The following is a 13,502-nucleotide window of genomic DNA, read 5'->3' on the forward strand; positions in this document are numbered from 1 at the left end:
CAAACTTTCCTCCTTGATATCCCTGCCTGTGAAGAGCAGAAAAATTAACTGCAGTTGGTTACAACGAAATGGGGTAAAAAATTGTAAAGCTTTGTGGGAGAGGTAATTGCAACACTGTGAATACATGCAATGAATGTTGCATCCAGCTAGACAGAGTGCCCTGCACTGGGTAGAAGTGCCCCGATTGGGAGCAGGGCTCCAGCTGTGGGTTTGTGCCCTTGCAGACATTTTAGGGTATTGAGGGTATGCTTTGACCCCGTGGGTTTTAGGGTATTTCTGCCTCTTCTCCAGTCTGACTGAGGTGTAACTTCCCCGCAGCCTGTGACTGTGATCCTGAGGGTTCTCACTCCCTGCAGTGCCAGGAGAACGGCCGCTGTGAGTGCAAGGAAGGCTTTGTGGGGAGCCGCTGCGACCAGTGTGAGGAGAACTATTTCTACAACCGTTCGTGGCCAGGCTGCCAAGAGTGTCCAGCCTGTTACAGATTAGTGAAAGATAAGGTAAGGCCACAAATGCCACTGTTGGTACCACTGGAGACAGTGGCACGTGCCCGCTTGTGCAGCAGCTTTTATGCCTGTGGCTGGCTGATGCTTGTTGAAAGCAGAGAGGTGCAAGGTGCTTTGCTGTGTCTCATAGCTGTGCTCTGTCCCTCTCACGTAGGTGGCGGAGCAACGAGAGAGGTTGCAGGAGCTGGAAAATCTTATAGCAAATCTTGGTACAGGAGAAGAAACTGTAACTGATCAAGCCTTTGAAGAGAGATTGAAGCAGGCAGAAAGAGATGTTATGGAGTTGCTCCAGGAAGCACAAAACAGCAAAGGTGAATTGACCTGATCAGACATGGACCAATGTGAAATGAACTCTTTGCTTGATGTTCCTGTTCCCTTTGGACACAGCATGTTTTATTTCAAGCCTATGCTGTGCGTTAGGATAGACAGCTATTTCAGATAGCACTGAGACAGTGTATGTTGTTATCAAAACAACGGTGGCTGTGCTTTTATCCTTGCTGTTCTCCTAGTGGTCACTGTTGTACATGCCAAGTAAAGATCTGCCTCTAGCTCTGTACAAATGCAAGTGTTTTATGTGTTACCCTCTTCTCCACATGCGAAGGAGGTTTTTACTTGTTAAACAAGCAGAAGGCTTTCCAACATACTTACTTATGCTTATAAATTTGCTCAGACATCTTGGGATAAAGCAGTTCTTGTTGGGATATCATCAGTGATCAGAATGAAGGCTTCAAAATCCTGCTGGCAGGCTTAATTATGCTGCTATAAAGCATATAATGTTCTGAAAAGTGCTGTTGTGGAGACTTGTAGCTATTTTTCCTGTTAAACTCTGCTTCACATTGATCCTTGTACTGTTGCCTCTGCCATAGGATGTCTGTGAGCAGGATGTTAAGCAATGTGGCAGTGGTTTGTCCTTAGGGTCTTTTTAATATATAAGCTGATGTGTGTTTTGGAGAAGAGCAACTTGAAGAAGACTGTTGACTTTGCAGTAAAAGATGTTCCCCTGGGAGTTGGTTCAGTGATTTTAGCCCACTTTGGAAAAATCTGTGCCCTTCTGCATGAAGCTGGGAAAAAGCTGACACACATCTAATGCGTGCGTTTGCTTGGAAAGATTCCTGCCAGTGGGAATGATCGCTGAAGCTCTTCTCAATTTTAGCTAAGGTAGCTTTACACTGCTTACTTGCCATCCATGCCTAGGTAATAGTCCCACATAGGGGGGTAGGAGGCTGGGGTTTGGAGAAAGGTGAGGGAATGGATTGGGTTTTGTGGTGGTATTTTTCATCTTTCTTTCCACCTCGTAGAACCATAGAATCATTCAAGTTGGAAAAGACCCTTAAGATCATCAAGTCCAGCTGTAAACCTAACACTGCCAAGTCCACCACTAAACCATGTCCCTAAGTGCCACATCTACATGTCTTTTAAATACCTCCAGGAATGGTGACTCAAACACTTCCCTGGGCAGCCTGTTCCAATGCTTGAAAACCCTTTGGGTGAAGAAATTTTTCCTAATATCCAACCTAAACTTCCCGTGGCACAACTTGAGGCCATTTCCTCTTGTCCTGTTGCTTGTTACTTGGGAGAAGAGATGGACACCCATCTTGCTACAACCTCCTTTCAGGTAGTTGTAGAGAGCAATAAGGTCTCCCCTGAGCCTCCTTTTCTCTAGGCTAAACAACCCCAGTTCCCTCAGCTGCTCCTCCTAAGACTTGTGCTCTAGACCCTTTACCAGCTTTGTTGCTCTTCCCTAATGAAGAAGCAAGTTAAATGCAAAAATAACTACCCTTGCAAAAATCTGTGCACACCTGTAGCACTTATTTGTGTTTTTCTACTTGATACATAGTTTATAGTATGTTTTTGAAATGTGTCAAATGTTCATGTTCAATACTTAAAATTTGCTGCAAGGTCAAGGCAATGTATTTGGGAAAAATCTTAATTTTGGAGACCTGCAGGCTTCTGCTTCTACTTCATCTCTTAATAATGCTCTTGCCTTTTCAAAAGTAATTGTCCCTGGTCATGAGATACATATCTATGCTTTTATGGCTCTATTATAATAATATATAATTAATAATTAATATATAATTATGTGGGGAGTTAGCTGGTGGTCCAAAAATTTGGGGAAGTTTGCAGGGCTCAAGTCCTACACATTGGAGAACCAAGGCTCTATCCCGCCAGCTCTTGTCAGAGAATTCACAAAGCAGATGTTTCGTACCTCTTGAGGAGCAGCTCTGTTGTCTTTAAGTCAATGATAGAGGTGAAACATGATTCTGAACACAAAATACACCATCAGAGTCAGTTCCAACACCCAGCAGGATTGTCTTATCAGTAGTTAATGACTTTTCATTTCTCATATTTGGTGCACATTCTGATGATGGCTTTGATCTCAAGCTGACTGACTTATGAAACAGCTTTGCTGGTCCCCTTTCAATAGGGGATTAAACCTACCAACGTGTTGCTTGCAGTGGTAAGCTGCTGCTCCAGCTTCTCTTCCTGCTGTAATTAATTTTGCTGCCTGTCTCTTATATCATGTTTTTCAGATGTAGATCAAGGCCTCATGGATCGTCTCAAAGACATCAACAGCACACTAGTGAGTCAGCTCAACAGGCTGAGGAACATCCAGGGCACAGTGCGGGAGACAGAGAATCTGGCGGAGCAAGCCCGGTTGCGGGTGGAGGACACGGAGGATCTGATCAGCTTAGCTTCCGATATGCTTGAGAAGGCAAAGATGGCAGCTGACAATGTGGTGAGTGTGCTGCAAGATCCCACATGGTTAGGAGTGGAGAGGGCCTTTCCTTTCCCTGCCCTATGGTGTGTTTCTTTGCTTGTTCTCTCTCTCATATAGCAAATTTGCTATGGAAATATCTTCTCCCCTACCCAAGATCATGGGAAATAAATAAAGGAAGATCACCAGTGTCTGTCATAGATTGTGTCTTAGCCCCTGCTCAAAGAAACCAAAGCAAGAACCCCTAAATAAATACCAGTACTTTTGTTTTTAAGGGATAATCAGTGGTGGAAACTGCATGAGCTGAAGAAAAAAATACAGAGAAATCAGACATAGGGTAGACACATCTCAGACATTTAGATCATGACAGTAAATATTTAAAGCAAAGATGAATAGAAGATGAAAGAAGAGCTTTAAGATTTTTTTCTTTCTTTTTTTTCCAGTCCATTACACCTCCAGAGTCAAGCAGGGACCCTAACAACATGACTCTATTGGCAGAAGAGGCCCGTAAGCTGGCTGAAAGGTAGGCTGTGGCAAGACATGCTCCTCACAGCCCACATCAGTGCCCTGCTCTTCCCTACAAGGGGGAAGCAAAATTTCATTTGCTTGATATGAAACATACGCCCTTTGCTGAGTAAGAGTTTGTCACTGGGTGCATGCCTATGTATCACTGAGGGCAAACACTAGACATGTGAAGGAGGGACATGTACAACCATAGCGGTGCCTTTCCGCTGTTCTTGTGGGCACTGCTGGAGTGCTGCCTGGGTTGCAGAAATGGTCTCAAACAGCATCTTCCATTGCAAATTTTTGGCATCTTCCACATGCAAATCTGGGTGAAGGAAGGAAAAGTAAGAGAAAATTTGGCATTGAGGATTGTGGTGGGTTGACCCTGGCTGGATGCCAGGTACCCACCAAAGCTGTTCTATCACTCCCCCCCTCAGCTGGACAGGGGAGAGAAAATATAACAAAGGGCTTGTGGGTCGAGATAAGGACAGGGAGAGATCACTCACAAATTACAATCACGGGCAAAACAGACTCGGCTTGGGGAAAATTAACTCAATTTATTGCCAATCAAGCAGAGTAGGGTAATGAGAAATAAAACCAAATCTCAGAACACCTTCCCTCCACCCCTTCCTTCTTCCTGGGAACAACTTCACTCCTGGATTCTCTACGTACCCCCCAGCAGTGCAGGGGGACTGGGAATGGGGTTTATGGTCAGTTCATCACACATTATCTCTGCCGCTTCATCCTCTTCAGGGGCAGGACTCGTCACACTCTTCCCCTGCTCTATTGTGGGGTCCCTCCCATGGGAGACAGTCCTCCATGAACTTCTCCAACATGGGTCCTTCCTGTGGGCTGCAGTTCTTCACGAACTGCTCCAGCATGGGTCCCTTCCATGGCGTGCAGTCCTTCAGGAGCACACTGCTCCAGCGTGGGTCCCCCACGGGGTCACAAGTCCTGCCAGAAAACCTGCTCCGTGGGCTCCTCTCTCCACAGATCCACAGGTCCTGCCAGGAGCCTGCTCCAGTGCAGGCTTCCCATGGGGTCACAGCCTCCTTCGGGCACCCACCTGCTCCAGTGTGGGGTCCTCCATGGGCTGCAGGTAGATATCTGCTCCACTGTGGATCTCCATGGGGTGCAGGGGGACAACCTGCCTCTCCATGGTCTTCCCCATGGGCTGCAGGGGAATCTCTGCTCTGGCACCTGGAGGACCTCCTCCTCCTCCTTCTTCACTGACCTGGGGGTCTGCAGGGTTGTTTCTCTTACATGTTCTCACTCCTCTCTCGGGCTGCGGTTTCTGTGTGCCCTGCAACTTTTTTTCCTTCTTAAATATATTATCACAGAGGCATTACCACTATCGCTGATTGGCTCGGCCTTGGCCAGCGGTGGGTCCATCTTAGAGCCGGCTGTTATTGACTCTGTCAGACATAGGGGAAGCTTCCAGCAGCTTCTTACAGAAGCCACCCCTGTAACCCCCCCGCTCCCAAAACCTTGCCACACAAGCCCAATACAAGGATGGAAACCACTGGCTGACAATTCTAATGGCGTTATCTTCCTTCTATTATCTTGTCCAGACACAAAAAAGAAGCTGATGAGATTGTTCGTATAGCCAAGGCAGCAAATGACACTTCCACAGAAGCATATCAACTGCTGCTGAAGACCTTGGCTGGGGAAAACCAAACTGCAAACGACATTGATGAGCTCAACCAGAAGTGAGTCAGTAACAGAAAATTCTTATTATTTCCTGGCTTTAAAGCAGTGCTCAAAACTAAGATGCCTTCTGTAGTGTTGTATGCTTTGGGTTTTATGGGAGTTGTCTTTCAATTTCTTAGTCTCTCTACTCTCTTAGTAAGTTCAGATCTACAAAAACAATTGTAGCGTAACTGGATCCTTGGGGTTTTTAGGTATAATCAAGCAAAGAACATTTCTCAAGACCTAGAGAAACAGGCCAACAGGGTGCTTGCAGAGGCAGAGGAAGCTGGAAACAAAGCCCTACAGATCTACGCTAATCTCACCAGTCTGCCTACTGTGGATTCCACGAGGCTGGAGGTACGTGCAGAAACCATCATGCTGTTGTGGTATAACCCCGGCCAGCAGCTAAGCACCATGCAGCCAGTCGCTCGCTTCCCCCTCAAAGTGGGATGGGGGAGAGAATGGGAAGGAAAAAGGTAAAACTTGTGGGTGGAGATAAGAACAGTTTAATAGAACAGAAAGGAAGAAGCTAATAATGATAATAATAACAATAATAAAATGACAATAATAATAAAAGGATTGGAATATACAAAACAAGTGATGCACAATGCAATTGCTTGCCACTCACCGACTGACGTCTGGTTAGTTCCTGAGCAGCGATCACCCCACTAGCCAACTCCCCCCACTTTATATACTGGGCATGATGTCACATGGTATGGAATACCCCTTTGGCAACTTTGTGCCAGCGGCCCTGGCTGTGTCACCTCACAACTTCTTCTGCCCCTCCAGCCTTCTTGCTGGCTAGGCATAAGAAACTGAAAAATCCTTGACTTTAGACTAAACACTACTTAACACATGGATGTTTTCAGTTGTTGCCATCAACATAATTCTCATACTAAATCCAAGACACAACACTATACCAGCTACTAGAAGGAAAATCAACTCTGTCCCAGCCAAACCAGGACACATGCACAGCATTTTCTAAAGATCAATGAGGACAAGCATTATATCAGGTTGCTGACATACCTTGTATGCTCTGCTCATGTTTCTCTGCCTAAGAACAGTCTGTGGAATTTTTGTCCATCTAGGCATAATCTAGACTTGTGCATTTCAGCTTTTATGCAGGAGACTTGCATGCAGGAAACTACATAGGTAAACCGCCACCTCCCCCAATCCCTGAAGGACAAAAACCTGAGTGAAATGTTTGCCATATCTTGGCTTGGACAGAGAAGTGCAAAAATTTCAGTTCCCTCTGAAGCCTGCAGAACTGCTCCCTCTCCTGTCATGGTTTAACCCCAGCCAGCAACTAAGCACCACACAGCTGCTCTCTCACTTCTCCCCACTCCCAGTGAGATGGGGAGGAGAATCAGGGAAAAAAAGTAAAACTCATGGGTTGAGATAAAAACAGTTTAAACTAAAATATAACAACAACAATACAAATAATGAAATATAATAATAATTGTAATGAAAAGGAATATAACAGAAACAGAAATAAAACCCAAGAAGACGACAAGTGATGCACAGTGTAATTGCTCACCACCCACTGACCAATGCCAAAGCAGCAATCCAGCTCCCACCCTGGCCGACTCCCCCCATTTTGTATACTGGGCATGACGTTACATGGTATGGAATACCCCTTTGGCCGGTTTGGGTCAGCTGTCCTGGCTGTGTCCCCTCCCAACTCCTTGTGCCCCTCCAGCCTTCTTGCTGGCTGGGCATGAGAAGCTGAAAAAATACTTGACTTAGTTGTTGCTAAGTAGTGTTTATACTGAAAATATCAGTGTGTTATCAACATTCTTCTCATCCTAAATCCAAACCATAACACTATACCAGCTACTAGAAAGAAAATTAACTCTCCCAGCCGAAACCAGGACACCCATACTCACTGTAGTGCAGTAGATTTTCTTGCACACAAAACTGTTTGCAACCTCTGTCTTTCATTGCACTGACCCTCATGGTATTTAGAGCTTTGAAGGCAAAGTTATAACTGCAGTTGTAAGACATGGGAACCCATCATAGCTTCTGTGTGTTTTACCGTTAGAAACTATACTGTGTTTTGCCACCTGTTCAGAAATTCTTTAACGTTTAGGAGTCTGTGTTTGTTTCTGCTTTCTACCTGCAGAATGAAGCAAATAAGATCAAGAAGGAAGCGGAGGAGTTAGATCAGCTAATTGCCAGGAAGCTGAAAGATTATGAGGACTTGAGAGAAGACATGAAAGGAAAGGAGCTAGAAGTAAAGAACCTCTTGGAGAAAGGGAAGACAGAGCAGCAGGTCAGTTCTGTTTTGTGCAGGCTTTTGTTTCCTGGAAAAAAACATGGAAAACAAGTAATTGGCAAGATATGAAAGATTTGGTCTTATTCAGTCTTAGCAGTGCTTGTTACTGAGAAGAATACTGAAGAATGGTTTCTGAAAGGAGATGCAAAAAGCTGGTAAAAGCAATGGCATTGAGTTTCTATAGGATAATAGGGGATGTTTCCCAGGTGTGGTGTCTTCACCATGTTCAGAACAGTATTCCAAAAGTACCTAAGTTCACCTGGTTTCAGAGGAAGCATTGCTGCTCAGGGATGCATGCTGTTCTGTATAGTTTTGGTGTTTCAGGCTGAGCAATGCTTTTTGATACATCTAGATGTCATCCTTCAAAAGGTAAGAATAGATACGTGTCATATCTCCTTAGACTGCAGACCAGCTCTTGGCTCGAGCAGATGCAGCGAAAGCCCTGGCTGAAGAAGCTGCTCGGAAGGGCAATGGCACACTGCAGGAAGCTAATACCATTCTCAGCAACCTGAAAGGTAAAGAAAAAGCACTTGCAGTGAATCCTTCGATTCCTGTGTGACAAGTCACTTGGCAGTAGGGTATCTTAAGTTGAATGGGCCATGCTATTGCCAGTACCTGGGTGTTGGGTGGGTTGTTTTGGCTTTTTTTTTTTTTCTTTAAAGAAAAAAATAGAAACGTTTTTAGTGACTAGAAATCTCTTTTTGTTAAAGTTCCTTATTTAGCATCAGAAGATGCGTGATAGGGAGAGCTGAAGCATATATTCCCCCACACCTGAATTTGCTCTTTGTCCCTCTAATGTCAAGATGGCAAAGCCTGGGTAGCTTGGTCAAAGAAGCATCCCAAGGCTCTTCTGGAGCAAGTGATAAGAATCTGTTTTGCCCTTTCTTAGATTTTGATAAGCGGGTGAATGATAACAAGACGGCAGCTGAGGAGGCACTGAAAAAGATTCCTGCCATTACCCAGACCATTGCTGAAGCCAATAATAAAACACGCCAGGCAGAGCTGGCGCTTGGCAGTGCTGCTGCTGATGCCCGTGAAGCCAAGACTAAAGCAGATGATGCTGAGAAAATCGCAGGTTCTGTTCAGAAGGTGAGTCCTCTGCAGTTCTGAAGCCACCCCCCGCCGAGATATTTGTGTGTAGCTGCATAAACTCTTCTTCCAGTATTTTCTGGTGAGCCCCCACGTGCTTTTGGCTGTATTCCCTGCTAGAGAATGCAAAATGTGGCATGATAGGAAATCGGTGCATTTTGATGAAAACAATTTAAGGAAGTTCTGCACTTTCACCACCTTTTTCCATCCTGTTCCCCTTGTTGGCTGTAGAGTGCTGCTGCTACCAGAGCCGAAGCTGACAAGACTTTTGCTGATGTGACGGGGCTGGCCAAAGAAGTAGATGACATGATGAAGCAACTACAGGATGCAGAAAAAGAGCTGAAGCGGAAGCAGGATGATGCTGAGCAGGATATGATGATGGCAGGCATGGTAAGTAATGCTGGCAGGTAGCAGCAGTGGCAAGAAGCTGCCTTCTCCCTGCTGTCCTGGCAATGCAAGCTTTTCTCCTGCTGTCCTCTTGCAAAGACAGCACTGGGTCCAGCCAGTGTTCAGTCTCTTATAAGTTTTAAGTGGGATTGAAAACATGAGATGAGCAAAGGAGCTTCTCTGCTGGCATTAGCACCAGTTCCCTGCTGGAATTTGAGAGCCGGTTTTCTTAATGCAACACTTTGATTTTAACTGAAACCTGACTGTAGCCCTGTTGACTCTGTTCTGACTTTTCCTGCAAAATACTGCTCAGTTATCAGGAATTCCCATCCTGAAATAAACAGAAATCTGATTATTTGGAGTTTGTCAGTCTTTGCCAGCACTGTGGTAAAGGTCTCAGTGCAGGAGTGTTATCATGGAGAGAGGAGCCAGGGATGTGTGTGACTAGCTGCTTGGGCAGACCTGGGAAGAGGAGAGGCAGCAGCTTTGTAATCCCTACAGCCTTTTTTGTGCTCTCATTATTTTATACCCTGCAGGCCTCACAAGCTGCCCAGGAGGCAGAAGACAACGCAAGAAAAGCAAAGAACTCTGTGAACAGCTTGCTTGCTGTCATTAATGACCTGCTGGATCAATTAGGTAAGACTGTCCTTAATGTGCCGTGTGCCTTTGAGTGTTTTCCTGATGTGGCAGTGTTGGCAGCTGGTGTGGTGTGCTGGCTTCCCTGCCGGTGCTGTGCAAAGAATCAAATGGGTCTGTTGGCTTCTAGAAATGGGGCTTACGTGTTCTCAGCAAGACCTTTGGGGTTTTTTTTCTTTCCTGGGGTGGCCTCAATGCTCGTTTTGCAATGTTCAGTACTGCTTTTCTGCAAGCTGAGGACTGTTTTTGAGGTACTAAAGGTGTAACTCATTTGGTTAGTCCCATTTTAAACACTGTTTCTAGTACAGAGATGGCCCAATGGAGGTCTCAGTATGGGCTCAGCTGTGCAAGCACCCAAAACCAGAGCATCAAAGGTTTTTTAGTGGACTTCACTATTTGCTTCTGGCTTTTCAGGGCAACTGGAGACGGTGGACTTGAACAAACTGAATGAAATTGAGGGTACCCTGAACAGTGCCAAAGACCAGATGAAAGACAGTGACCTGGACCAGAAAGTGTCTTTCCTTGAGAGAGAAGCCAGGAAGCAAGATGATGCGATACAGGCCTATAACAGGGACATTGAAGAGATCCTGAAGGACATTAGCAACCTGGAAGACATCAAGAAGACCTTGCCGTCTGGCTGTTTTAACACCCCGTCCATTGAGAAACCCTAAGGGTGCGCTGGGGGTGGGGGGTATTCTCCCAGTGAGTGGTGGAGCGGTGGTTTGGCTATGGAGTGCCTTAACACACATCACCTTCTTCAAATCCCCAACTCTTCACTGCTCGCAGCCGCTGTTTTCTTTTCAAATCAGGATAAGTTGAAAGTGGTTTTTGTTTTTTTGATTTTTTTTTAAGAGAAGCAAATTAAATATCCGTCTTTGGGCATCAAAGGGTTTTTTTATATAAATTGTCTTCCTGAGCACTCCGCCTTTGCCCCTTTCTCAGACACAGTTTCCCTTTGATTAGTGCAAGGATGTGAGATGCTCTGGACTCTTTATACTGTGGTTCAGAAATAACCATGTGAGCTGTATACAGCAAGGCAAAACTAACCCTACTTTCTCTCCTCTCTTTTCCCCTCGACTGTAAAATCCTTCGTCCCAGAGCTCTCTGTCCCTATGAAGGAAGGGGATGGCTACCAAAGTATTACTGTAATGGCCAGTATAGCTGCACTCATTCAGATCCTTCTTCCCAACTTGTAACCCTGTGAATTTTTTTTTTTTGTTAACTAGTGGCCAATCTGACAGCGTTGGTAGCCTTTGACAAAATGGCCAAAGCCTCTTTCTGAAATGCTTTCTGTGATGATGCATTGCTCTGAGAAAAACGCAGCCTCTGAGAAGAGCTCTTTGGGAAGATGGGATACTGGTGGCATGGTAGGTCTTGCCAGCCCCGTTCCTGGTCTGTGGAGAAGTTTTGGGTCCGGTCTGTAAGCAGCTACCTGCTAGGTAGTCCAGGCTGGGGAATGTGTAGGCTGGGAGCTGTGTTCCCGTCTGTAGGTGTTGCTACTGACTTGCCAGAGAATCTGGTTTTTTTTAGGCTGCAAATGTCTGTTTGACAGATTAGTTTGTTCAAGCAGGAGAAGTCATGAAGAGGAGAGCTGCCATCCAGAGAGCTCTGACAGCTGTACTGGCCTTCATGCTGAATGTCTTTGGGTGGGGAAGGAAGGAGGCATGCAAGTGGAAATGAAAAGTTCTTTCTCCCCATCTTTTTCCTGAAGGAGGACAGTGGTATTTTTGTATCTCCTGGCATTGCTCTTGCCTGTTGCCTGTTTTTAAGCTGGGAGAAAGAGCTGGAATTTACCAGTGCCCTCTTTTCTTTTTGCCTACCGATCTCCCGGTCACCGTAAAGCCACCGCAGCACAGGGACTTCAGGCCAGGCTTGGGTGGCAGGTCTGCATTTCACACCGCTACCGCCACCTCCCCAGCAGGCTTCTTCCCCAGGTAGTGCCTCCCAGCTGCTTACTGGTGCTGGGTAGGAGCGGTGGGGAGCCCCTCGCTCCTCCTCCAGCCCTCCTCTGAGACGGAGAGCATCCTCTGCGGCTTCCTCCTTGCCTCCAGCCTGGCTTCCCTCCCCCTCCCTTTCCTTGAGATCCAGTATATATCTATCCTTAAACACTATGCAACTTCGTACGTTTGCGTAGCGGGGAAGAAATTATTATCTGACACACACTGGTGCTATTAATTATTTCAAATTTATATTTTTTGTGTGAATGTGATTTTTTTTTCCGTTTTTTTATCATGATTATAGTGTGAGGAAGTCTCTCATGTGTGCATGTGTGTGTGTAAATATACTCAGCCATATTTCCAGAGTGGCACAGCCTGGTCTCCTCTATGTGCTTTCCCTTATAGCCGTCGAGGCGCGTGCACCATATATCGCTTCTCTCCATATTATTCCCTTAGAGCTTGGTATTTCTCCTAGCTGGGCTCCTGCTTTCTTCCCTCTTCTGTACCCTCAGCACCCATATGGGCATCAGCAATAACCACTTTGCCTGTTGGGTGGATGCTTTCTAGCCCTCCTTCCAAAGCCAGCCCTGATGCATGGTGCTCGCAGCATCCCGTTCTGTGTCCCTTGTTCCTGGGGACATTGTGCCAGGAGGAGAGCAGGGACTGTGGCCTTGCAGCTGGGCTGTGAAGAGCTGTAGTGCTGTTGGGAGACCGGACCCAGTGTCGAGGTAGTCGGAGGGCTGGATTTGGGGATGTCTTGATACCACTGTGCAAGGCAGGAGGCTTGGTGCACCCTCGGGAACTGTGCTGCTGGGCAGGGGCTGTACCCAGCAAACCCCCATTGCTCTTGTACCCCTTCTCTTAGAGATTCTTACAATTTACCAGCTTGGGATTTCCCCCTGCCTGCAGACATACCTAATACACGGAGGAGAGCTTACCTGTGCTTGCCCACGCGCGTGGGACTTTGAGGTCAGTGTCTTGGCCGGCTGCTCTGGTCAGATGGCTGGCTGTAACCGCGTCACCTCTCTGCCAAGGCTGTGAGAAGAGCAGATGCGAAGATGCGTGCATGCCCTGGCTGACCTCAGGCCTAAGGTTTTCCGCTTTTTTTTTTTTAAGCTGTTTTTAACAGAATTTTATTTTTAAATAAAAAAAAAAACTTTATAAGCAATCTCTTAATCACTACTGCATTACAGCCATTATTCATTGTATAAGTCCAGTTATTTCTTTACGTAATGTGATGATGCAACAGCTGCTGGTGGAGTGCCGGGTGTCACGGGCAACAAGTGACAGTCCCTTCATGACCTTATTCCTGACTGTGGCCCCCTCAGTATGTGCCTTCACTCCAGCTTTTTGCCTTAATCTGTGGTCTTGCTGTCTGGGGCGGTGAACAAAATGCAACACTTGCAGTTTTTATGTATAAAACAGTATTTCTTATTTATAATAAAGTCTGAATATTTGTAACCCCTTATACCTTGCCATTCTTTTGAGTATTGCTTTTGGGGGGAGGGGAGGGGGAGGGCACTGGGGAGAGCTGTTGATGGGCATGTGTCTCAGTTGTAAGATTCATCTCTTGCTTAATTAATCAGATTACCTGGATTGGGGTGGGAAAAAGGGAAAAGTAATTTGGAAATTTGTGTGGTGGGCTGCAGATGGCTGTAGTGATTATGATTTCTCCCTGTGTCCACTGCTCCATTGCTGTGGCTACAATGAATTTTATGCTGCTGACTTTCCAGGCCTTAAAAAATAAGATTATGTTGTTGGTGCTG

At 45.9% G+C, this 13,502-nt stretch overlaps 1 protein-coding gene across 1 annotated transcript in view; it reads left to right on the forward strand.

Annotated features, from left to right (window-relative positions):
* LAMC1 (laminin subunit gamma 1) overlaps positions 1–13,204 on the forward strand; it is a 71,923-nt gene extending 58,719 nt beyond the window's left edge. Inside the window, exons 17-28 of the mRNA XM_075038664.1 lie at positions 319–497; positions 658–814; positions 3,035–3,240; positions 3,663–3,742; positions 5,295–5,432; positions 5,625–5,769; positions 7,535–7,684; positions 8,088–8,202; positions 8,577–8,776; positions 9,008–9,166; positions 9,700–9,799; positions 10,214–13,204. Coding sequence (XP_074894765.1) covers positions 319–497; positions 658–814; positions 3,035–3,240; positions 3,663–3,742; positions 5,295–5,432; positions 5,625–5,769; positions 7,535–7,684; positions 8,088–8,202; positions 8,577–8,776; positions 9,008–9,166; positions 9,700–9,799; positions 10,214–10,470 — 1,886 coding nt within the window. The 3' untranslated portion in view covers positions 10,471–13,204. The remainder of the gene's footprint in view (positions 1–318; positions 498–657; positions 815–3,034; positions 3,241–3,662; positions 3,743–5,294; positions 5,433–5,624; positions 5,770–7,534; positions 7,685–8,087; positions 8,203–8,576; positions 8,777–9,007; positions 9,167–9,699; positions 9,800–10,213) is intronic.
* Positions 13,205–13,502: the final 298 nt, after the last annotated feature.

Source organism: Buteo buteo, chromosome 10, assembly GCF_964188355.1.
Source record: "Buteo buteo chromosome 10, bButBut1.hap1.1, whole genome shotgun sequence".
Taxonomy (NCBI): domain Eukaryota; kingdom Metazoa; phylum Chordata; class Aves; order Accipitriformes; family Accipitridae; genus Buteo; species Buteo buteo.